Source organism: Calidris pugnax, unplaced genomic scaffold, assembly GCF_001431845.1.
Source record: "Calidris pugnax isolate Ruff unplaced genomic scaffold, ASM143184v1 scaffold219, whole genome shotgun sequence".
Classification (NCBI taxonomy): Eukaryota; Metazoa; Chordata; class Aves; order Charadriiformes; family Scolopacidae; genus Calidris; species Calidris pugnax.
The window spans coordinates 4676151-4703558 of record NW_015094507.1 but is presented as its reverse complement, the minus strand read 5'-3'; the positions used below and the strand labels follow the sequence as shown (position 1 = coordinate 4703558).

General features: G+C 37.5%; 1 protein-coding gene across 1 annotated transcript; it reads right to left on the bottom strand.

Annotated features, from left to right (window-relative positions):
- Window positions 1-994: 994 nt before the first annotated feature.
- Window positions 995-27406, bottom strand: GOPC (golgi-associated PDZ and coiled-coil motif containing; the record flags this gene model as incomplete). Its single annotated transcript, XM_014964426.1, has 9 exons — window positions 995-4394; window positions 4915-5095; window positions 5773-5937; window positions 6702-6797; window positions 8030-8195; window positions 8466-8641; window positions 11161-11184; window positions 13652-13816; window positions 27176-27406. Coding segments are annotated over 9 exons (1323 nt in total), but the record flags the coding sequence as incomplete, so codon positions are not given.
- Between the last annotated feature and the right edge of the window lie 2 nt (window positions 27407-27408).

Genomic DNA, 27408 nt, shown 5'->3' with positions numbered 1-27408 from the left:
AGATGATGTAGGGTTTTTTTCTCCTGTTTCCATCCCTTTCCATCTTCATTTATGGTCGTCTCTAATCCTCTCCTTGTTTTCTGACAGCTAAGTTTTCTCTCCTTTCCTTCTTCCTTCCATCTGTTATCTAAACCCCTCTAAAATTTTATAGAGCTAAACAACAAACCCTTGCAGTTCTAGCCCTCACCAATTTTACGTTACACATCTTTTCATCCAACAGGACTCAGCCTTGTCTGTTGAGACAGTTCCAACCCTCCGAGTCTTCTACCCTCTACATACACATTCTCAAGAAGTCCAATTACTACCATAATTATACTACTACTGCTGCAGTTCCCATACCTTTACCTTTCATTTGAGCTCTGTTTATGCAGATGAACTTGATGCCTTAGGGGAAGACGACCACTCAGGCACAGGGGAAAGATGATTTTTCAAAAAAATACAAGTTAAAAGCAAAAAACAGACCCTTGATCTGAACAAAAAGATTTTAATATCAAGACTAAAAATTGTAACTTAAAGATAAGTGTAACTTCAGTGGAAAGATCAGAATATACTTTTTATTCCTAACGCATGGAAAAAAAGACAGAAAACAGAAAAAAGGCAGTTTCCACCATTTTACCCAAACGACTTAAACCTTTGACAGGTGTCGATCTTTATAGCTCTTCTTAGCCAAAGGCTTCAGAATATTTATTGATTATACAGCCAGATACTGCAAATATTTATTTTTTTTTTCTTTTACTGAAAAACATTCAGCAGAAAATGCATCTCAAATAATTAAATTTGAGACACGTCCTACAACTCCACCTTTTTAAAAACATAATTTGCTATTAACTATTGCTGGCTGGTACTGGAATAATGTCAAACTTCATGGTCTGTAGTTCCGTTTTCTTCTCATGTTTGCTTTTTGGCTACACGCTTAACAGAAAACAATCACACACAGGGTCAGGTGTCTGCATTTTACATATAAAAACAGAAGAAAATTAAATACCAGTCTGAATCAGGTGCAGAAATCACTGCAATGCAGAAGAGTATATTTATTTACAGGCTAATAAAAATATATTATATTCAGCTTAACTAGATGTATACATTTGTTGCAAAATGTTCTATCTGCTACAGAAATTAGATTAATCCATGATGTAATAATGTTTGGACAGATACAATAAATACCTGAATTTTGTTTGATACAGCTGTGGATTAACATATATTGAGACAGATACAAACCCTCTTCACTGCCAAGAATACACTTTTACAAAGGAAATACTACATACAGCCTTTGATCAGAGTTAAATTTATTGCCATAAAGCACTTTCCTTAACTTACATGCTCTTAATTAACATTGGTCCCAGACGCCAACACACACTGTCCACCTTTAGCTTAAAATACAATTGTCTCACCGAAGATTTTTTTAATAGGCAAGGAATTATCTACTCAAAAAAACCCACAAAATTCTCTTTAGAATATTATTTTATTTTTTAAAAGTAAAAATATATATACACACAAGTAAACCATTTTACACTTTAAAAAATAAAAATGAAGTCTGAATACTGACTTTCCTTGGAAATTCTTCCAAGCCTAATTCATTCAATCTCTAGGAATCAGCAGGACTGAGTCTTCCAGTTACTGACAAAAGGAAGAATACGCATTTGTCTACTGAATCTGGAAATCCCAACTTGCAAAACTTTTCTCAGGTTAAATATTAATCTCTAAGTATCTCAGTATGACTACAATAAACCGGTATGTGAAATCAGCTGGTAGGAAGTATGGAGTACATGGAGACAGGCTGTAGTGTCTGAGCAAAATCCTCCCATTCAGGGCTTTCTAAACAGAGATTATAAAAACTGCAGGAAAGGAAATCTGGTGATAATTTACTGCTACATGATTTGTCTACTCCTAGTCATTTTCCTCAGCAATTGTTCCTTCTGTTGATAGGTTAAAAATAGATAAGGTAAGAGCAGAGAAAGGGTCCAGCTACTTCCAGATGATGAAGAAGAGAGTATAGCAACATGAGAAACTGGTGGAAAAGGAATGTCAGGAAAATAACTCGAAACATTCTCCCACTTCAGGCTAAAACTGATCAAAAGCATTAAGTGGAAAATAACATGTGCCAAGAAGTAAGGAAGAACAGATAAATTAAAAATTTCACCTTTCCCTCAAATAAAGGGAAACCGTACAGCCAAATCTAAAGCCTTTTTTCAAAGCTACTAGACTAGTTGGACGAGCATCACTTCGTCCAACTGTAGCAAGACTTCAGAGAGCGATGATTTTCAAAGGCAAGAAGATCCCTGGTTGGCTTTGAACTGTCCTTTCTGACAGAGAGGACGTGGAGTGTCCCAGGCCACAGACAGTCTCAGAGCGCACTCTGCTTGAGTAAGTGTGGGAAAAATACAAATCTGGGTGGAAAGTTACGGCAGTGGATTCATCTGCAAACACACAACCAAGACGTCCTCAGGTTTCTGAAGCTTCAGAAAAAGAAACGTGCCTCGGGACCTGCTGCTTCTTCACACAGCTTTATTTTTAAATACTAGTTTCTGTTTGGTGAAAACTGTACAGCCTCAGCTATTTTAAAAACCTTCAACAGTATGCTGTATGACAAAGACTATTATAAAAAATGAACCAAATAATGTTATTCCACTGAGCAAGTGGAACTCATGCGCGCGCGCACACACATACACAAAACAATCATGTAAATAGCGAAGTTAAGGAATTTATAAATAGCAAAATCTCTGAATAAAGTATATACATTTTTAGGCTTTTTCTATAAACATATATATATAGTGCTCCTAGGAGAGACAAATAACTGTGTTCTACATCACAATTTAGAACGTAAGATTAGCTGATGTTACTCTAAAGGCCTTTGAGGTTTTTTTCTTATGTATGTGCACCCTACACAGTAACACCTGCAAAGATGTCTTTTCACATTAGCTCCTCTCTCGATGTACAAAACCTTGTCACATTACAGTTCAACAGCCTGCAGAGCAGTGAACAGGAAAGCCAGCGTCGCACGCTGAAATAATAAATGCGATTACAATGTAGAGTTTGCGTGTGGAGAGCACTGCCCTTCACCAAACCATCTACAAATGGAGCATGAGAAACTGGCCAAGAAACCATCCTCAACGCCCCCATTTGCAGCTGCGCTGTGGGCCTTTAGATGTACACCAATTAAAAGCTATTTTAAGATACACCGCTCTTACAAAAGGAGTAACATTTTGTTTCAACAGTAAGACAATTATAGGTTAATACGACTGCCATAACATAACATAGATAGGGCCAGACACCGTACGACTCTGAGCACCTCCTGTAAAGTACTGTGCACTCAACTTTCACTTCTTTAAAGATTATTTTAATGTGAAATGAATATGTTCAGTAGCCATCAAAAGCACTCGGTATTTCATAAGGTCAAGCTAATGATGACCACATCAAACCACCCTGTATTAGCAGTAATCTAAATTGATGATAGTAAAAAAAAAACACTAATACCAAAGGGCCCACATAATTGCGAGTATTTTTTAAACTAATTTTGCTTTTAAAACCTCATAATACTCTGTTTAAATACTTTTGGAGCAAGTTTCAAATGGAACAACTGGAAACAAATTCATTGAAACAACAATGTCAAAAATCTCACTCATAAAATGATCATGGGCTGAAGGATCACAATTAGCAAGTATCCCACTGTCCTGTTTGGGTTTTGATGGTCTTTGCTCATATAGAAGCTGATTTTTGCTATTCTGAGGGGAAAAAAAAAACAACCAAACAAAAAAGCTTTCTTTTAAAAGTTACAGTTCAAAAATCCTAAGGTACAAAACTCATGGATGCAATGGTACAACTCTCCACCCCCCATCCTTCAGAGTTAAAGCTTGTTTCACACCAAACTGACCATCAGTTGTTCCTTTAAAACATCAAAGGGTCAAAATGAAGCCGGCCACATCTTACTCTACTTCCTTGGGGACATCAATGAGATTAGAAGTTGAATGTATTGAGGTTATCCTTTTTAGAAATCCCATGCTTTGGTGCTTATTATTAACAGAAAATTCATTTCACATGCCATATGTCAGATAACTACTGCGTGTCACGCAAAAGACAGTTTTCCACATTTAGAATTGCTCACAATGAAGCCCTGAGGTAACCGCCTTTTTTCCAGGCAACAGTAAGACAGTCCCCTTTGACTTTTAATCATCCTTTAACAACCTACACTAGTATATGCAACTTGGAGCAGTCAATGTTGATTATCAGTTGTTCCCAAAGATGGGATCTGTCCAGTTGATTTTTGTTTGTTTGTTTTTAGGATAAGGACTCGGCAGAACGCGCTAACTTGGGTGCAGTGTCTTCTAACGGAGCTTCAACTGAATTCACCAGGTCTCCATTTTCATGTCCATCAATACTTGGTTTCTTATCAAACGCTGCAAGTTAAAAAGAAGTTCTATTTAAGGAAGAGAAGCAATCTTGGGAAGGGCAGATCAATGAGCCTTATTTCAGAAACTGAAGGGTTTGCTGGAATGACGACTGCAACAAGAGCCAATAGGCTTTTAGCAGAACATAGTACAACAGGAAAACAGGAACTCTTTCTATAGCTCTCTGATCTCAAAAATGTATTGGAAGAAGTCAACAACATAAACTGGTAAGGGGAATTAACTACTCCTAGACTAGAGCCAGGAAAAGATAAGAATAAACTTCCAACCTTTGGGAAAAGGCAATCACAAAACTCCCCCACAAATTAATTCAGTTAATTCAGTTGTACCTAAGTAAACCAGGCCAGTAAGTGAGGGACCAACCAAAAGAGCTGACAACCTACTAGGAGGTTAATTGAATTAAAAGTACATTGATTTTACAATGAATATAAAAAACAGTGTTCTACAGAAATTGGTTTGCATATTGAGACCCCAGAATTAAACTGCACGTAACAAATTTTAGAAGGTTTACCTGGTGAGGGTTTGACATCCACATTTGCATCTTTCCTATTAGAACCTGAATTCGCACCTTCTTCCAATTCGTCAAGATACAAACGATAACGGTGTCCGCTCTCGTCCTCATATTCTACATTTTCATCATCTGAATCAACTTCTGGAGCAACGTACACTACTTCAAATTCAATCTCACCTCTCTAAAATGCAGCAAAAATTAAAAATTACTTAATACTGCACAGCTCTGTAACAGGATTACCCAGATGAATTAGGTTACTACACCAAATACATTTTACTGCTGTAAACACATCTACAGTTGTGTTGAATACTTCAGATATGTATCTGAATTAAGTTGTTACTAACTAAAGAAGTACAACTCTATAGATAAGATTTACCAAAGTTATCTCAATTTCTTAGTTATGTGCCAATACATTTTAAACTGGCTTCTAAGTAAGTTTTCTGACGAATTCAGTTCACCTGTAACTGTCTGAAAATGGGAAGGAAGACAGGAAGAAGATTCTAGACCACAAAGCATATAACAAACATATTTTGGCTGGAGCTGATCAGTTATAAAAGACTAAAACATATGTCACTAAATAATTATTGCTGTGGGGCAATGTAACAAGCTGATTTCCATCAGCCTTACTGAGGAATCATTAGCCAATACATGGGTTTAACTGAGCCAGTACTGACCCAGCTTTTTTCTCCTTAAACTGCAAAATATAAGAGGATTTAGTCTAAAGTAATACAGCTTCAGGAATCGCTGTAGCTTAGCATAACAATGTGCTTAACAGAAAACATTACAATTCACGGTAATTCAAAAGGCAAAACATGGGAAGCACCTAGATGTGCCTATGGATAACAGGTCCCAACTGACCTGTTGTGAAAGAATAGTTACAGCTTCTTTGTGTTTTGCATCTCTTAGATTCACCCCATTTACTGCCAGAATAGCATCACCAACATGCAGTCCTCCACATCGATCAGCAGGTTGTCCAGGATGGATTTCAGAGATCAGTATTGGAACACCATGCTCCTTCCCACCCTGTAAAAGAAAGTAGATTTTAATTAAGTGAGATGTCCATTGGCATAAAATAAACATTCTGGTACTTGCCCTTAAAGTGCTTATTTCTACTTTTATTAAGGAAATTAGAAAGCACACTTCAGACAAAAAGAATGCACGAGATGCTTCCCTTAATCTTCTCCCCATAAAAGAATGGATAAATTTCAAATATATCTCAAAGAACCAAAGAAGACAATTCTGAATAATAATGGAAGTATAACATCATATACCAGCTGATGAGACAACTTCAAAAACTTATTAAAAAAGCATATCAGGCACCATATTGACTTGCAAGAAGTAATATTCACATTTAGAATAGAAGTATAGTAGTCAGAATTTCCAAAATTTTTTGTAAAAATTTAATATAGCTTTTGTTAAGTGGAAGTGCCAATACTGATACTTTTGAAAAGTTACAATCCCAACAGCTAAGCTTTGGAAGTTAGTTCTCAGATTGTTTCTGCTCTTCTACAGACTTACCACACCTGAAATCAATCATTGCCTGATCTGCTAAAGTGTCTATACCCTCAACAGAAATTGAGATCTTAAGTTTTACATAAAGTAGCAGTTACCTATTTCCTATTCTATCAAAATGAGTCTTCAGGTTCTACCACCATAGCTATGGATTTGCATATGCCTTCTTTCAAATGTTCTAACAATACATTCACTGATCCACATGCTTTACAGAAGTACGAATGCAAATTCAAATTGCTTCTTCTGAATAATAGAAAAAAACAACAAGTATTTACTGTGATTGAAATTCCTAGTCCTTCGTGGTCTTCTTTAACTAGCAAAACTTTTCTGATTGGACCAACACCTTGACTCTTCTTTAAGGCATCAGGATCCTAGTTTGATAAAAAACACAAACATAGCACAAATAAGGGTGCGAACCAAAAAGTGATGCATTTCTGCATTCTGGGGTTTTTTAATTGTATGCAGGCAGTATACCAGCAACAGTTTTAGACTAGCTCCAGGGAGGACAAACTTCCAGTGCCCCTTTAGAGACAGCATATGAAATCAAAAAAGATTGATCCCTAAGCATTCCTGATGAGAGTAATTATTTCATTTATTTCAGTGCTGAGTGATGCACAACACAGAACTTAAGTTCAAAAGAAGGCAATCAGCCACATATTAAAAATATAAGGGGCTACACAAAGGAATGCTGATCATTGCTGCAGTTTGTCATACAACTTTTCAATTTAAAACTAGAAGAAGATGTAATACAATCCCAAGGAAGAGGTCACTTGCTCAAGTTTATTTTTATTATGATAAAAACAAATCATCCAAAAAGCGATTCAACTCAAAACTAAAAGAGAGGCTAAGTAAATCAAGGTATTTAGTTTGCTTTTGTTAAGCTGCTGTTGCCATTATGCATACCCTTGAAATCACACACATGCATATTTATCTACCAATATTTTATATGCAATTGGCAACATACGCAGTAAGATCCATCTGACCAACCACGGTATTTAGAACAAAGCAAAGTAAAGCACTTTCCTGAAAATGTTTGGGTTTATACATGGAACACTGTGGTGATTAACAGGTCACGTGACAAGTTGGGTGAGTTCTACCAAGACTACCTGCAGTGAAATGGCTTTTAAAGGTTTTATTTTAAAAAATACCTTTTGAAGGGAAAAAAATAATCAATTATTTTACAGTGTCAATTTATCTGGACTTTAACAAAATTTTAAAAAATTAATTTCAGTTCAAACTGATCCTAAAAAATGTTATTCTTCTTGCTTTTTGTAAATAAATTAGCTCCACATTTTGAAACTTTGGTAACAAAATCATGCCATTAAATTAATATTTATACACACACATAGCAGAGGCTCAGTTTTCAAAATGACCAAGTGTTTCTAGGTTATGTCAAAGGACTTATCTTTCACAGTCACTTACGGGGACATGCTATTCAGCATGGAACTGTCCTCCAGCTTACAAACAAGTAACATATTTAGAAGTGACATTTGAAAGAATACGATACTGAAGTGAAAACAAACACAAAAAATAATAAATAACTTGTATCTATTTTTTACAAATGCTGGAAATTATGCAAGAATGGCTCATCTTTTCAACTTACGTGTCCTGGTGGTGCTTGCATTGGTCGTTTTAGATCATTCCGACCTCGACACGCTCTAATAACGGTTTTGTGACGGTGAAGGTGTATTTCTGCTTCAAGCTGATTCCAGAGCTTGTCATGAGCAGGCCCCTTCATATCTCGGCCCAGTAGCTGAATTTGCTGGACCCTAAACAACAGCAAAGAGAGTAAAACAACATGCTATATTACAACTGAAAAATCAGTGCATTGTACAGCTCATACACTTCATCTGGCCCCAGCACACAGGAACTATTGCAAGCACAGTAGCTGGGGAGATTTTTGGTTTCTTCCTTTTGTTCTGTTAATGTGAGACTTTTCCTACTTAGTCTTAACTTTAGACCTGCCTCTGGGGATGCAAAGGAAGAAAACAACAACAAAAAACATCTCACTCTAAGGGACATGGATTGACTTTACGTACCTTCCAGCTAATTCCTTATCTAAATACTTGGCTGCCAATCTTGCTCCATAAACCTCTGCCTGAAGCACAGCTATGTGTCGACGAAGAGCTTCATTTTCCTTCCTTAGCAGCTTCACCTCAGCTTCCAGTTGAGCTTCTTTCACTTTTTCTTTTTTGTTAGCTTCAAGTTCTCTTTCCTTATAAAAAGAAAAAAAAAAAAGCTGAAAGCTTTTATCAAAGTTAGTAATGAAAGAGCACTTACTGCTTCCGCACACACAATGTGAAGTAACTCTCTTGTGCACAGGACGTGCATGCAGGAAAAAAAATGAAGGCAGGGATTCCGGCACTGCAGCTACTGGTTTGCATATTCCCCTCTGGGGACAGGCAGCCTTTCAGTCAACTCTCTGCTCCTGACATGATTTTTATCCAGCTTACAACTCCTTAGCACAAAATACTCTACTGGTTCAAAATCCAGGGACTGTAACTGGCAACAGCGCTTCTCCCTTCTCCAGTAGCCTGAATATTGTCCTTACTTCTTGCTGTGTTCAAACGGAAGATACATACAATGAGAGAGAAGACTATTTTAAAAATTAAAATCACCATGTATTTCAATTTGATAATATTCTTTAACTATTTAAATACTTCTTAAAACATGACCAGATGTCAAGGGAATGTTCTTTAAGTCCTTAAAATGGTAATTATTTTCATGCAAACGACCAAGAAATGTCCAGCCAAGGATATATCCAAATCAGACTCTGAAGACCAACCACAAAACTAAAGCCAGAGATTCTACACATGAAGATGCCTACCCTGACAAAACTCAAAAAAGAAGATAGTGCAAAACAGCTTTGTTTAAAAAAAACACACCAAAATACAAAAAAAACCCCACTCAAACCCAACACACAGAAAACATTCTAAGGAATGTACCTTCCCTTTTGGGGGGGGGGGGGGGGAAATTTTGACTAATCCGCATCTGAAAAATAGGCGTTTCTAAAACTATACCTAGTTTTAGAAACTCCCTCTTGGGCTATTTCAACTGTCATCTATTGCCAGTAGCCAAAGGGCCATTGAAGAACTCAAGAGCACTGACGGACTGTGCCTCTGCCACACACTGCATCAGCAAGAAGGGTGACAGCTCAGACATAACTCTTGTTTTACAGTAGCTGGAGAGTCCACACACGGGGACAGGGCTCCTGTAACACTTACGTGGGCTACACACCTATGGCCAATATTACTCTAAATAATACAGGCCCCCTGTTTGTCTAGGTACTCACCTTTACAACACTTTTTATTTGACAAATATAGTTAGACGAAGACTGGAATTTGACAGACACATGAAGGTACATTATTCACATCCAAACCTCTGGTTTTTTCTTCACTGGATATCTTTATGCTTTATTTACTGAATAAGAAGTCATAAACTAAAAATTCATAATACCTTTGCCAATAATCTGTTAGAATTTGTACCAGATGTATTTTCTATTCAGAAAAATGCTTTAGAGACGTACGAGTTCCTTGATGTATCCAAAATACACCTTGGGAGAAGAATTCCAACCTCTCCCAGAAAAGTTAATTGCTAAAGTGATCTAAGATTGCTTACCCTAGCAAATTCTGCGTAGCACACTTTACTGGATTTATACGAAGTATTCAGCCTAAAAACTCTCATCAAGTTTCCATTTATTTTCTCTGAATTTGATTCATGGTTTAAATTAAATTTAAACAGAAAATCAGATGTTTTTAAGTGGAATCACTTTTAGTCATGCATTTTAAATGCTATATCTAAAATATGAGGAACAACGTATTCCTATTTTCTCCATTACTATGACTATTACTCTGTGACTGAGGTGGAAAATTACGCCCTGAATCCCTTCTTAATGCTACTGTGGACTGTCTCAAATTGATCACCTTGAAGAAAAATCAAAGGTTTGCAATACAGAATGTCTGAAGACATGTTCATAGAGTGGCACAGGTTCTGCAAAACAGAAAAAACTATGTTTTCTGTGGGTAATATAAAAAAACCCACCAAACCAAAAATGCAACTGCAATGTTGAAGATCAGAGCTTACAGTTACCAGCTACCCTGTGGCTTTTCAAAGAGCAAGTACTGAGCAATGATAATGAGGTATACAACAAAATAAAAGTGGAAAAGCTGTTTAAAAACCTTTCAAGTCTATCACCATGAAAGATCAAAAGATAAAAGTTAACTTTGTATCACTTTTTCTTCTTAACTATATATTATTGAGTTTATGTTTTGGGCTGTTACACAAGCAAGTAAATCATATCCATAAGAACTGGGAAAAGTGAAAACAAGGAAAAGCTGATGGGATTTTTTTTTTTTTAAATACAATATAGAAAATATTTCATATTGCACTGGTAGACGTGTAGAGTGTTTATGCTTTAGAGATTGTATAACACCTTAAAAATGTTTGAGATACTGCCAGAACAATCTTTCAGAATGTCAGGTTGTCAGATATTGCCCCAAGTTAGCTGTAACAATAATAAATGAAAACACACACACAGGTTTAGGAAAGAGGGCACCAAAGCTAGAAAAGGAAAACTAAAATGCAAAGAAAATTCTTTACGCAGCATCTTGCCAACAGACAGGAAGAAGGACAAAGCCAGATCTGTTTTGCCAGTTTCTGAGGCCAACACGTAGATGTTGTTGCACAAGACAAAAGCACTGCTTAAACATAAAGAGAGACAATCAGCATACTTACCATCTCATCCACAGAAAGGACAGACTTAAGACAGAAGAAAAGAGTTCCATAGTTAGAGAAACAGACAATAGGAACATCAAGAAAATGCAACAACATAAATTACTTATTCCAAAAGAAATTTACCAGCAGATTGTATATTTCATTAGAAGGCATAAAGAAAAGCACACTGCTGTAATTGTACTTATCAGCAAATTTGGTATTTTGCAGTGAAAGTTATTAAAAATCTTACTAAAAATTTTAACCTTATTGTAGTATTGAAAGCAATGCCTTCTCCTAGCAAGATAATGTGAATTGCATGAAAGCAGTTTTGAAAGTATCATAGAAAATATATTCTGTAATATAACATCTGTTATACACATAATGGATTTTTTTTTCCTTTCAGAAAGAATAACAAAATATGTATTAGCGAAGGGACATAAAGGATAGGGAGAAGTAGCAGAAGAGACAAACCAACTGCAAAACTCAAGAAAAAAATCCGTTATGAAACGGATTCAGCCTAAACTACACGATGTTATCAATTGCTTGGCAATCTGGAACATTTAGAAATGTCTTAGTTCACCACTATGTACAATTTTACAGTTTGCAGAGTACGTGTTTGTGCTGAGTCTACATTCAAAAGAAGAGTGGTTGTCGTTAAAGAAAGCAGGGAGTTAACTAGTACAGAACTTTATTTCCCCATCACATATTCTGTTGACACAGTCCCTCTTTGCCCTCACAGGCTTTCTGACTGCCAGAAGGTCAGCACGACAGTTTTTATTTACCTAAAACTCACACTTGACATTTTATTGTCATTTAAGCAGCTTCAGTTCTGCTTGTTCAAGTTGCTCAAGCCTTCATAGTTTACTGTATCTACAACAGTTTAAAAGTGAGTTTCCCTCCATTTGAACTATGAAATCCCTAAAGGCAAAGTAAAGAAAACTCAAAAGATTAGCTCTGATGCTTATAAAAAAGGAGGAACTAACTGGAATTAAGGCAAGAATATCAGTCTAGGCTTTTAATAAATTCAATTTCAACACAGGTAAAATCTGAAACAATGCAAGTAAAATATATTTACTGTCACCTGTGGGAAGAGACTGCTGTCAATAGCATGGAGACTTAATGTATCTTTAGAAACTGCTAATACCAAGGTAAGGAGAAACAAAAAGGTTAAAAGTATTACTCTCTCTGTCCCTCAGATGTTAAGCCTCCCCAATAAAATTTAGGGACCAAAACCACTCACAGTGATGTGTTGGCTTAAAAAATTCGTTACATGTAAACCTGCAGCCTAACACAAAATGCTGGTGATGCTTGATTAATGCTTATTTACAGGGCCATAGAAATTATTAACAGCTCTGAAGAAGATTCATCATGATTAAGCTATAATTCAGTACAGAATAAATTATATGCAGACAATTCAGAAAAATGTTACTTGGATCCTGAATATGCAAGTATGTAGAGCTAGGAACATAGCTCCAATTCAATTACAGTTTTTAGATCTGACACAGGAAAAAGTTTGGATTACTCCTGTTATTCAGTGATTAGCCTAGATAACCTTTAAGCCATACAGCCTATTACTGTGTTTTATTATACATTAATTAACAGGACAAAATAGCAGAGGAGACTAATCTAATGTTCCATATATTTTGGGACTAGGTATTTGCAATCAACCTGTGAAGCCATTTTAGAAACAGCCAGAAAGCTAGACTTTGATTTATGCCACAGTTAGAAACCACAGTCTACACAGCACTACTTCACTTTCCTAACTGACAAAGCCTCAGTCTTAGAGCCTGAATCCGTGCTGTGGCTAGTAACAAGGCAGACTACACTCCGGTTACTAGTCAACACCAACTAATTGCACAGATTAATTCTTGTTAATTTTTGGTGGCCTTTGTATAGGTCTAAGTTTCTAAAAAATGTATCGTACAAAATTATCGGTGATTTATTGAGCTATTTTACAACAGTTGGCTGCACATAGCAATGAACAGCAACACAGATGCATCTGCAGCATTCGTAAAGAGAAAGAATGATAATAGAGGACTGTGATGCCATCTACCCTCCCTCTGTAGGGCAAAACAATCCTATTCTTACTCTTATCAGAGTATAGCTACAATAAAAACAATTGACTTACCTCACTTTTGGGTTTTATAAGATACATATAAAAATACGGTTGTATTTGTGTACCGGACGCTATTAGCTTTTGCAACTTCTGTCTCCAAAAAAGCTTAAACACCCGCCAAAATATTTTCTTATTCTACTTTTAATCACTTAAAAACAGTTTATGCAAAAACCAACTTCTTAAATTCTTAATTATTATCCTAATATTATTTACATTATTTTTAATGGTTGTTAACAACCAATTGTAAATGTTATTTTGAAAAAAGAAAAAGTTAACTCTCTCTACAAATTTTCACTTCAAAAATGTTAATAAGCTTATTTGCACCTTCCAAGGAAGAACTTCAGCAAGGAGAGGGAAAAGTATAACGTAACCCCCCATTCAAGCCATCATACTCACCAGTTTTGCCTTAATAGCCCCAGAATCAACACTCTGACCAGTTTTGGCATGTAGCTGAAGCTGAACAGCGTGGAGCTGCAAAAGCTGATCATGCACTTCCTTTTCCAGTACCGCCTTCTCTGCCTGCGTTTCTGTCAGTTCAGACTTCAGATCAACCAACTGCGCCTGCGAAGATATAATCCATCATAGTAATTAGAAGAATGATTAAATGGGGTCATCTGAGCTGCGACACAGAGATACATCATTTGCTGATACCTGTACGCTATACACGGTTAATACAGGTAGGAGTACATGCTGTCATTAGTTCCTCTGTAGCCCAACTTAAGCACTAGATCATTTGCAGGCTTTTCTGCTCCCCAGCTGCCACCAAATTCACTCATCCACAGCCCCAGTGCCAACCCCCCCACTGCTGAAAATAACAGTCTCTGGGTTTCTCCTCACGCAGACAACGATGTGTGATGGCGATGTCCACTCTAAAACAGGGCAAAATGGCATTAAATCCACACAGGACTTACAGCCATAGCAACGTAAACACCATTTAAAATTTAGAAATTATTAACTCTTATGGAAAAAAATATTGATCAAAGTAAAATGACAATTATAAATGCAACGCTGAACTCAAATAACCCAATTTACAATTGGTCTGCTCTCAACAGCTTAACTGAAATAGTAAATGAGACGGGCAAACCAAAAGTCATGAATTAACATGCCTGTAAAATGCGTATGTAGAAAACCAGGAATAGCTTCAAAAAGCGATTTTGAAACATTTTAAATACAGACACATGTAGTATGTGTATCTGGAGTAAAAGAAAAAGTTCTAACATGTTTACCAGGTTACTTGTTATCCTTAAGTTCAAGTAGCAGTTTATAAGATAAACCTTTTTTATATAAACATTTATATAAGCTTTCAAGCTACCATTTGCCAAAAAAACCCCAAACCCACAGGAGATGATCTCAGGGGAGGGGAATTTTGATCATGTTGAATATTTTTAGGTAAATTCCCAGATTACATTTTTGCTTCCAAAAATTTGGAACTAAAAAGTGAAACAGTAAAGTCATTGATTCTTCAAAAAAATCCCCCAAAACTAAACCAAAAAACCCCTCTCATAATAAAGTATGGTATTTTAGATAATTTAATAACATTACACTAACCTTCAAATTTGCACTGAATATCAAATTGCAAGCCAGCTATCATTCCATTGAATGACACAAACACTGCTTTCCACCTTCCAACTCCCAGAATGACAAAAAACTTGAGCAATTTGTAAACCCCAGTAGAATTCTAAAGCAGAAATTGTATTCTACAGGAATATTTTAAATACCATAAACCCATATAATTTTATAGAGATTTTACAAAATTGCATTGTTCTCCTCAGTGACCAGCCACTGCTAAAGTCTCTCTGCTATAGATTATCTACCCTCAATAAAAGCAGACACACACCTGAACTAAAGAAGCAAAAAATATAAATATCACCAGCACAAGAGGTGGTAATGCAGTACAGAGCAGATAACTAAGACCTTAATAATGAAGGCACAGTTGCACCAGTCACAATTTCACATAATGTATAACAATATTACTTCTACTTTATTATTATTGTAATATAATGTATAATGATATTACTTCTACTTTTAAAAAACAACCACTAATGTCTTCCTCCTTTCAAACAGATACTAACAGCTAACATACAAAGTTTTATTACTTTTTTTATATAGACACACACACAAACACTCTTCCATTCTGATTGGAAACCCCTGGAGAAGCAGGAAGTGGCAGAACAGATAAATTACACCCGTTTTATATCTGCCAGCCTCACCTAGTAGAGAATGAAATATAGGAAACAGAGCAGAATTCTGGCAAAAAAACCAAAAACAAACAAGTTCCCTGTGCAAATTACAAAGCAGCGAGAATGATGGCTACAAGTTTTGTGACACGCACGATGCTCCAAAGGGATCACAGACTGTCAAACTCATAATAAAAAGAAACAGTACTCTGCATAAGACCTAGGATTTACATTAATATCCTGCTGTTTTAATAAACAGAGCAAAATGAGAAATGGTATGAGAAGGAAGTAATGTATTTACTCATGATGAAAAGTCATAAATCTATCCCCAGGAACAGATGTAGTTACAAGAGTCACACCAAAAAAGCAAACAGAAGAAGCTGGTTTCAAGTCTGGTGATCTACTTCTCTGAAGGCTGACAGATCTTTTACATTATTCCACAGCTTTCTCAGCTTACTTAATTCTCCTTTATATTACCCTTATTGGCACTGGTTTTTGTCCACATTCTCTCACTTTGTTATAAAGGAATCATATGGAAAGACCACTGGAAATCCAACAGCAGTACATTAAATTTTGGCATCTACTCAGTAAAACCCAGAGAGAGCAGAGACAGCAGAGGAAGTGACGAACACGAACACAAACACAAACACAAACAAGGCCATGCCTTCTGAGAGCACCACTCACTGCATGAGGCAGGGCTTCTACAGAAAAAGATAGTGCCAGATCACGTAACTATAATGTTTCAATTTGCATAAGCACAATGAGGATAAATTAACATTGCACAAGCAACTGTACCAATCCTTTCATCGCTGGCTTTTAGGATGTACTTTCCAAGAAGACTATCAAACAAGAGATGTCAGGTATTTTGAAGGTCACCTGCAACTGATATGGAATTTGTGGACTAGCCAGTTGGGGCAGAAGTAACAAACACCAACCCGCAGGAGACCATTGAGCGTCACGGTTAGGAGAGATTGAGAAGAGCTACTAAACAATAGATAGAGAACAGAAACTTTAATTGGGGAACAATAAGGGGCAGATGTTGAAGAGAAGGTAGTGTGTTTACTTTCATAACATCCTCTAACAGTAACTTGCTGACTCAGCCAGAAGAGGACCTCTTCTGTATTTAGGGTAGTAGACAACTGTGCAAATTAGCAATTATCACACATTAGCAAGTATCACACTGCAAGGTAACACCTTAGTTTCTCTCTGCTAACTCATTTGTGAGTCTGTGCCCCAGGCAACTCACAGTTAGCAGCAGGACTGGACTGTGGCTGATAGAAGTATGATTTCATCATGAAAACCTCCAATTAAGCCCTATAGCAGAGATGGAAAATGAAGCAGACAGGACAGCAGAGACAGAATTTGCACAGCTCTTTTTTTCCTTTTATTTGACACCTGTTGGCAAGGTCAATGCCTTTTGACATATGCTCATTTGTCTCTGACTTACTGAAGTCTTCAGTATTTTCTCAGTCCAAGATCTGTAACTGGAATTTGGTGCCAACGGCAGTGGGCAGTGCCCAGTCTAGACCTTATAATGGAAGCCAAAGCTTACTGAAATCAGCCAGAAAATAACTAAGTTTCTTCTAAGCAGTTCTAAAGGCAGTCAGACCATTTGTTTAAATGCTCCACTTTCCCACCTCCCCTCTGGGGACAACAACCACTAACTTTTCCTGAAGTGTTCTGAGACACGTTTCAGGTCAGTACTGGCTGTTAACTGAGAACTCTGAGAAGTTACATATGTGGGACACTATGGAAAAGACTAAGGAAAAAAAAAAAAAACCTGCATTACTGACAGAATCACTTATTTTTTCTGAAGTACCTCATTCAAGCGTGTTCTCCAATTCATCAATAATCACTAAACACATTACTGTTAATATCTTTGTGTTCACTGCCCAATTACAACCCATACACTGTCAACTATACAAGACATACTCCTTGGATTCTTACCTTTTTTATCCTTGCTTTTCTTAATTTAAAAAACAAAACAAAACAAAACCAGCCTTTGATACTGATCTGATCTGTCCATGGTGGAGAGAGGAAAGGTAATCCCAAAAGTCTGGGTTTTGTTTTCCTTTTCTTCCTCAAAGTACTAGTAAACACAAGCTTTTTCAGAAAGATCTACTGTTTCAGATTATCACAATAAACAAGCTACCTCTAACTCTAAATAAAAGTCTACAATTCAAGTTAATGGTATACCTTGGTCAAATTAATCAAATAGTAAGACTCAATATTTATCTTCCAAACAATCAAACACACAGATGACACTAGAAGAAGAGTTTTGAAAGGCTAATTAAATATTTACTCAATTTGGGGAGATATTTTGCCATTTACCAGGCATTTTCTGTTTCATAGAGACCTTATGCCTATGAAAATTAAAACAAAATGTCAACTGAAATAATACATAAGAATTTATAAATTATTTTTTCTTTCCATAAGATATAAAAGAAAACAAATCATGGCATTAAGCAACAGAAAAATACTCACTCTGCAGAGTATTCAAAAATATTATTGCAAAAATTGAAAAAAAATTAAATCTCTAGACGAAACAGTTCAGACATAATGCCCTTCTATTTTTACTCAACAGTCTTTATTTCCTGTTCAAGCAGTTGTGAGTTATCAAAAAGTTGGTATTGATATAAATAATCTTACACTAAATATGTATTTTAAGCTGTCAATATAAACAATTTCATCTTAAATGCTGATTGCACTGACAGTCACGGAGTTCTTGAAGCCTTAACCAGTTTTTTTTATTAGGAGGGAGGAGGCTTTGAGCAGTAGAAACAAAACAAAAATCACTGAGGTCTCTGCTGATTATTTTGTATCGTCTCTCATAATTTTTTTCATATGTGGGTCTGAACTCTCATAAAAAACCACTTATTCATACACCTGTATATTTTTCACAGAAAAGCAACTGTTAGAATAACTACACAAAAATAAGTTTTTTCTCTAAGATCTCTGAGCCACACTCAAAGCTCCTGTGCTACATTTGTAAATAATAAAGAATAAAAACGTGGACCTTGGCCCGAACAACTTACAACGTAAATACACGAAGGAAATGATGAATAAAACGACATGAAAAAGAAGTACAAATGCAGAGGTATTTGTGTACAGAAGGGCACAACAGGAAGCAGACAGATGGCAGGCGAAAACCACACGGTACCGTTTCTCGTCACCGTCACCGCCTGGCTGAGGCACCAGAGGATGGCAGCTTGGCAGCCTCCGAGATCTAAAGCGTCAGGGGGAGCACACACCCACCCAGGACACTTCAGAAAGCGGGGTGATGGCGACTGACAAACCACGTGTACAGGAAACAACCTGCCCCTCGCCACTGAAAGGGAAACCAGTTGCAGCAGGGCTGGGGGGCAAACAGAGATGGCATCGCCAGATAAAATAATGGCACTTTTTTAGCTTTGGGAAAATCTTTTTTGTTTTCTGAGCTATCAATCCAGTCATTTCTGCAATACAGACAAGAGTCTTATTTGAGCTAATAGATAGGAAAAAATACCTAAGATTTACCCATTGGCCAGAAACGAGGACTCAAAATAGAGCTGAGCTGAACTGGAAAGCTAAGTCATAGGCCTGAAAAATTCTAAGATGAGGCAGTGGCATTATTCCCCATGCCACCTAAAAATGAGAGGAAAACCTGAATTGCCTCAGCATCAAAGCGTACTGAATGCTTTTTGAGGCTTGTAATGATGCACTTTCCAGTATATCAATTTCTAGCTCAGCAGAAGACTAAGCACAATGGACATATTAGAAAACACACAGATTTTTCAGCAAGGGAAAGCTAGATAAATACAAAAATATGCATCGTATTACCAGCCTCCAGTGACTAGAAGTCATAAGCCAAGCTCTCATCAAATGCCTTTTAAGTAGCAAACATTCTCTAAAGATTTTTTTCATTTTCCTTTCATTTCAGGCCTTTAGGGTACACCTAATTCATTCTCATACTGAGCCTAAACTCATACAGGTCTGAAAACTGCCTTTTTAAAATGAAAGATGACTTTTTTCCAACATAACCACCTCTAGATGCCAGCAGCTAAGACTTCAAGAAACACCAAACATAGGTATAACAGCATTAAAAAAAACCCACAAAAAGTGGTAACATTTCATCATTTCTGTCTTAGTTTCCTAAAAAAAGGCAGTCTAGTGCCATCATTTTATCCGCACGTATCTTAATTCTTAATTTCACCTTCCCTCCCTGCTGATCTGAACCGAATCCGTTTTTGAGATGCAAACAAATCCATTAGAGGGGTAAAGATGTGTATGATAAAAGTTCCTTCAACGGGCAAGCTTTGTGCAAAACAGCTGCTCAGTAGGAAAGAGTGTTGGATTAGTGCCCTCACGGAGGGAAAGTAGGAAGAGCCACCCTTCGGTGGTTTGTTTAATCCACCCAGAGCCAAGAGCAAATGGCGCGGAGGAGGCTGGGCACCACAGGGGTGGTTCTGAGCTGGTGACGGGGCTGCTGCCTCCCGTCCGGCCAACTAACCAGAACCAGAGGTGGGTGGAAAGGCAGAGCGTGCTGTGGAGGTGAAACTCAGGGATCCCAGGAGAGAACTGGGGGTGCCTGAACTGGAAGGTCTTAGTGACTCGCGAAAGCACTCGATGTTTGCATTAGGACAAACCATTCCCCACAAACCAGTAGGAAGTGAGATTTCATGAGCTCCATTGATTCTGTTACCAATAAAACACTTCCAGTATATATATTTTTAATAGCTAATTTTACAGGAGTGGTCCCTATGAATCTTGCCATGGATCAAGCCAAAATTCATAGACAAATAAAGCATGTGAGGTGGTTTTATTTCTTCAGCAGCATGTCTTCATCTAATTGATGCTAGACTCCAGAAAGTTTACTGCTATACATGTTTATGTATTTAAACATTCACTCTTGATCAAGACTATTAACCTTCTGATTTACAGACTGAAGGATCTAGGATCATGAAACACAACAGAGAACACTACTATGCTGTGATTACTCTGTGGGTTCTGCCCCAGCACACGCAGAAAAAAGCAATACAAATATCAAGATACAACACTAGCATATTTGCTTAACGTTACGTTTTGGAGATACTTTTTTTAAAGACAGAAATGTTGCTTAAAGGCAAAAGTAGTCTAAAAAAACCACCCCGATTATGCTTCACAAACAATGAAATCATTATTCCTAAGTGTTCCCGTAACGTTACACAACTGCAGGACAGAAAACAATTTTTCAGGATGCGACAGCTGCAGCTCCTACAGCCCGAGGCCTAAACACACTCCCAGACACCAGAGACACAAGCGGTGCTGGTTGGAGATCACAAGTGCCGGTCTGCACCGTGCGGAACCAGGAGCCCCCACACCGGTGTGTTTCCATGGGGAACCCCGACTTCGGCATCAGCCCCTGGATGTGAAGCATCCAAACCTCTCAAGTACTATGTTTCTCCGACTGCTGGAAGAAAGGACCGTCTCCGTTATCTCACCAGCGCCACTTCACCGCTTCGATTACAGCTCTCCAAAAGACAAGAACACTCTACCCTTCCTTGGGCCTGACTATTCGATTCTTCCTGCCTATTAAGCAGCATTTGCTGCAATTTCTCACACAACCCTATGAAGTTCAATGGACTGGTTTGAATGAGAAACCATGAAACAGATCAGAACCCTGTTAACCTCACTGTGCTCTTTGCAAAACTAAACAAGGAGACGGCACTGTAAATAATGTGAGTTTCTGAATAAATGATGCACTTTGGAACCATCATTTTTGTTGCTAACCCCCTCCCCCCAATTTCAACACAACCAAAGAATGCCTTGTCAATGACAAAAAAGACTAGCCTGTTTCAACAAATTATTTTAAAAGACTGTGCTTACAAATTTTAAAATGAAATTAAAAGCCTTCATTTCATTATTATTGTGACCTCAAAAAGGACACACGTGACTTAAGTTTTAGCTGAAGCTTTAAATTTAACAAAATGGTCTTTATGGTGTGGCTAATAAGAACATGAAATACAAAATTTATGACTACTAACTCCCTAAATAAACACTAGAGTAGTGTACGTAGGTAATCTTGGTAAAAATGCAATTTATGAAACTGAACACACAAACGAATCACAAGTTAATTTAGTCCACCTTTAATACATCCCAAACAGAATACAAACTACATAAGACATCTCAAAATTAATTGCTCTATTTCTCAGTTCTAGTCCTGCAAAACACTCAGAGACTGGTTAGCAAATTAAAAGGATACAAAAGAACATTCACACTTTATCTTCTCTGCTGAAGACCATTTTGGATATGGAATTATTTGCACACTTTTCCACCCAATGATTAAAAGATAACCTAATAATAATACATGCAAAGCATCTTAAAAATTTGGTTCCCATTTACACAAATGCACATATCAACCAACATTTATATATCAGTCACTGATCTTTTTCATCTCTATCATTAAAATACTTGTTATTGCACCAAACTATTATTGTTTTCACTGTTGCTTGCCACCGATTTACTTTGTATTTGATTGTGTCATTCTATTTGCACCTACTTACAGAAGCACAAAATAAAGGGGGCTTATAAGAAAAACGGGGACACACAGCAGGACCTGTTGCGATAGGACAAGGAGTAATAGTTTTAAACTAAAAGCAGGAAGATTTAGACTAGAGAGAAGGAAGAAATGTTTTACACTGAGGATGGTGAAACACTGGAACAGTGTTGGTGGTAGATGCCCCATCCCTGGAAACATTCAAGGTCAGGTTGAATGGGACTCTGAGAAACCTATCTAGTGGAAGATGTCCCTGCTCATTGCAGGGGGTGTTGGACTAGATAACTTTTAAAGGTCCCTTCCAGCCCAAACCGTTCTTATGATTCTAAGAAATTACATTTCTTTAAAATCACTGTTTGTACACTTTGCTGCCAGTGCCAAATTCCTGTCTGTCTCACAAAGACTTTCTTCTGTGTTGCTCATGTTTCTAGCTGTTTATTAAGAAGACACAAATCAAATTTTTGAAGTCATATTGGCAGTTTTATCATTGCCATTACTTTAAAAGTGGTACTAGCTATGCAACACAATTCAGGAAATACAGCTAAGAAATACAAACTAAAATACTGGTTCCCTATCACTTACTCTTTGGCAACTCCCAGAGAGACAGAGAAAAGGAAAACACTTTACCACATGCTGACAGAAACTAAAGTAAGCTAGTTAAACTTGTATAGAATTCCAGAGCTTCTGGCACAGGAAAACATTAATTAAGTATAGGTCACCCCTTTAAAAAGGCTGTAATTATTGTGAGAGAAGTTATAGGTATCAAACTAATGACAACTTAGTATATAAGCCAACTGGAAAATTGATGCAAACCTGTACTTCACTTCCTGAATATCTGTAAACTGCTCACATTTTAGGATATAGAATCAGCTGGATCAAATCTCATTCGATCCATTTTCCAAAATACCACATTCCGCCTAGTATCAACATATTTCTATTCCAAAAGGGAAAAAGTATTCAGAGTTAAAGATTAATTAATAAAATAACATCTCAGTAAATACTATAAATTTTTATGACATTTGAAAACATTAAATAATTTACTTTTCTTATGAAGCTATTATAACTTTGGTACCAGTTTTATAGACACATATGTCAGTGGGCAAAGAAATATCTTGGTCTTCAACAAAGCAAAAGAAAGAGGGGAAAAAAATCCAAACAGACCCTCATAAGAAAGTGTATGGTCCTACTTTGGTTTAAAAAGTACTGCTAAACAACAGAGCCAGACTACAATTCTGCTGTGTGCTCCGTAAGATGGACTCACACACTATATGAAAAAAATCACCATTCACATAAAGGAACCTACGTTTAGATTTTTTGGGTTTCAGGTTTGTTTTTTGGTTTCGGTTTTGGTTTTGTTTTTTTTATAGGCATCTTCAGACTACCTACATAATACTACATATGCTTTAGCTGATACACTATCAAGTTACTTATAGGAGAATCTAGCTTATAAGAACAAGTTCCTCTAAACCTGCCGATTCCAAATTCATCAAGGACATAAAACTACATAAGTGATTAACTTCTTAGACATATAATTCAATGTTTTCCCTAACTTTAGCAAGTACGTTGGCTTAACACTACTGCCAAGACACAGGGTGTGCTCTACCAGACATTCCTTTCTAGCTCGTTCATTTCAAATTACAGAATCAGATTGGCAGTCAAAGCGCCAAAGCTGAAGTCAAACTCAGTTTTCACTGGCACATTAACCTACTTCTTTTACTTCTGCAGAATTGCAGTATACAGAACTTTTTGTATTTGAAAAGGACATCTAGAAAACGTCACAGTCATTATCATGCAATCTTCTCACCTCAAGTGACAGTCAAACAGGAAAAACAAATCCTATGAACTTCCTCTCAATTAAAACTCAGCCAAAATCCCTCAGTGACTGCCAGCCTGCACTTGCTCTCTCCTTCTGAGAGAGTATCACAAAAAATCTCCTTTAAAATGGCTGTCATATCCTCTTGTTCTAACAGCCAGAGGCCCTTACTGTTCTCCACCAAGATACACTTCTTCATTTGTTCACGCTCAAGTGAAGTTGATCTCAGAAAAGACAGTGGCTTCTATCACCTGGCACTTTTTTTTCCCTCTTTGATAAGCTACTTAATTCAACTCTCTCCTGCTGTGACCAGCGGGAAAAATATGAAAACAAATCCTCCCTTTTGTTTAATTAGTTTAATTTAGGACTGCAAATGTTATTAGCACAGCAGTATGTTTATAAGCTTTCACCACCTTAAAGCACAAGTAAATTTATCTGCATAGATCCACTGTGCATCTGCATACCTTCAGGTTCCTTCTGAAAATAACCTACCCCTGAACTGGTGACATGTAACTCCCTCTTTGGAAACTACCATCTTCCTGGAAGACTTCTTCCACTATTCAGAAACATCCTTCATACAATATTTTACCCAGACTCATCTCTCTAGCAGCAGCTATACACCAATGGTGCCAAAATTGGGGGGGTTTTGCACCAAAGTCCTACAGCAGGAGCTTCCACCGACCAAACCAAACCAATTAAGCTGTGCCTCTTAAATGAATTGTACCAATCAGAGAATGCATATTAAGTTGACAAGTCAAAGCCTGAACTGCGTCTCTTTATTCTTGTCTGTGATATTCTAAAAAACCCGACAATTTTGGACAAGAAAATGGAACCCACAGAAACCAGAATTATATTCATAATTTTTTATTATTCATTTGATTTTCCTTTAGGAAATAACGTCAGTCAATCAGTAAGACAACAGCATGCACACACAGCTGCAAGAGTTAAAGCCTTAGCTTTTAACAGTCACTGACACATTCAGTAAAATAATTATTTTAATCCAAATAAAGGCATATTTCTGAAGATGGATTTAACTTATTAGCTTGCATAAGCATTTGTACCTAAGTAAACTATGACTAAAGACAGTCTCACAAAACTGATGAGAGCTTTGTATTAAAATGCACAAGCACTATAAAGTTAAAATTGTGAGCTTTTAAGAAATTACTGCTTTTTTAAAAGCTATATGAAGTAACTTGCATTATAAAAAAAAAGTAAATGCACTGATCACATCCTAAATGCCAGTATTAATGTTAGTGACTTTTTTCAAAATATGTAACTGTATCCTTCATTTGGACACTGAGTATTTTGGCTACATATCTCTACATAAAAAGACAAGACATTCATTCTCAACAAAGCAGCTCCATCTTTTGGAGATTTTAAATGGCAGTTTGCATTTCAAGTTTATGACTAATAATTATGAGGTCCTAAAATGACCAACCTTCAAAACAATACTATATCCTTCTAAAGGTCTATTTGAAAGATAAAAACCCCTTTATAGGTATGAGGCCTAATACTATTATCAGTAATAAAAATCTTTCACAAAATAAAAGGCGCTTTATTCACTTCTAAAGCACTCACTCTGGCTTATCAGCATCATTTTTATCAAACAGTTCATTCATACACTTAGACATATACAATAATTGTGCTACTACAACTACTAACTGTGCTTCTTTGCTCTTCAACTCATTTGAGATTGAGGCACAGATCTTCAGTTATTCAGGTGCCCCTGGTTATTTTAATTAGATACAAAAATACCTTTCAGGATCTGAGTTATATCATTTCCTTCCAAAATATTTAAGCTTGAAACAACTTTTCAAATAAATATTTACCAAGCATTGACTCATTGTCTTAAAATAACCTGAAAACTCATCTGTTTTACAAGTCTGTACGCAACACCCACCATCCCTGGTTCTGTGATAAACTCATAAATCTTAGTAAATAAGCCTATACAATTAATCCTACTGTATAGGTTGACAGGATATATACATATCCAATACTGAAATGTATATGACAGCATAGCAACAATCACAAAGAATACCATAAACATCACTACAATAAGTATTCTGATGAAATAAAGACTGCAATGAAAAAAGCTCCTAGTTTAATGAGGTCTTTGTTCCACTCTGAAGCATGCTGCTCTTCTGTTAAACTCTGTAGACAGTTTTGCATAACAATGTCTTCATACCAGGAAGAAATCTGATTAAAATCAAAGCCAATTTACTTAACTTCCTACTGCAAGGCAGAGTTTGAGCAGTTTACTGTTTGAAGACTCTCAAATTCCTTTATTAAAATAAGTCTAACACAAAGAACTGAAAGAACTGATTTCTGTGGTTTATTTTCTATTGAAGCTCTTACAAAGCATATATCTTCATGGTTCCAAAGAAGTTCTTCTCCTTACTCCCATATATTTAAAAGTTAGTAGAACAAGAGCACAACACTAAAAAGAATGGCCTACAGGAGATACTGAAGAAATTGCAGGGGTTTAGCCCATAGGAAAAGATAATTAAGGGAAAACACATCAACAGTCTCTAATATGCAACAGAAAAACAAGAGGGCAGCTAACATCCATAGCTGTTAAGGACAGTACCTACTAAACCAAAGATGACTCAGGTTGGACTGTAGTTATAAAATGTCCATCAGGTTCCCCGAATCTTCTTCCAGAGCGCTCCAGCTCTTGCACAAGTCACAGGACCTGCAGCCCTGCCCCTTGAGCAGCACCAGCACTGGCCAGCTTGGCTCCAGCTGATGCTTGTTTCTTCCCACCCTGACTGAAATTCTGGATGAGGCACGAAGAAAACTTTCCAAAAGCAAGGATAGTTATTATTCCCCTCACAGAACGTGCAATCCCCGCTATTAATTTTCTGACACTCAGTTTGGCAGAGAGCTATTTGATCTGCCTCAGAGCGTGAAGGGACAAGAGGACCTGCCAAAGTCCATCCCCAATCCATTTTTTCTCTTTCATTTACTTGAAAGCGGGAATGATGTCCTCATTTCGACTACTAACTGTAAGCTTTGGGCATCTCAATCATATGTCTTCATCCCATTTTTAAAAGGCTTTCCAGATACACTAGGGACTTGATGCATGTAGCAGACCCGTCAGCAGCATCTATTGCTCAAGACTGCTGCTTTCAACATCAAAGAGAACTTTTTTTCTTTTTTTTTTTTTTTTTTGGCAGGCACCGCTCCGTGCCCACGCTACAATAACCCAGACCAGAGGATTGTCACGCCCGGGCCCCAACCCCACGGGGCCGGACACAGCCTCCCGAAACCCGGGGCCGCCTGAACCCCCCCTCGGCTGCCCCGGGCCCGGGGTGGCGGGGGCTCCGGCTGCCCCGCGGGCAGGGCATGGTCACACCTCCGAGGAGAGGACACCGGGGGGGCTCCTCCGCCCCTCGCTCCCCCTTCTCCGCCCTCACCTCCAGCTTGTGGTTGATCTGGGAGACGGTCTGCGCCTTGTGGCAGAGCTGGGCGAAGCAGGAGCTGAGGCTGGTCATCTTCTGCCGCCCCTCGTAGGTGATGTCGGCCTGGTCGGGGTCGATCTCGCCCAGCAGTAGGTCCACGTCCACGAAGGCCTTGTCGAACTCCTTCTCCAGCACCTCCAGCCAGCGGAACATGGACACCCCGCCGCCCGCCGCCGAGCCCGAACCGG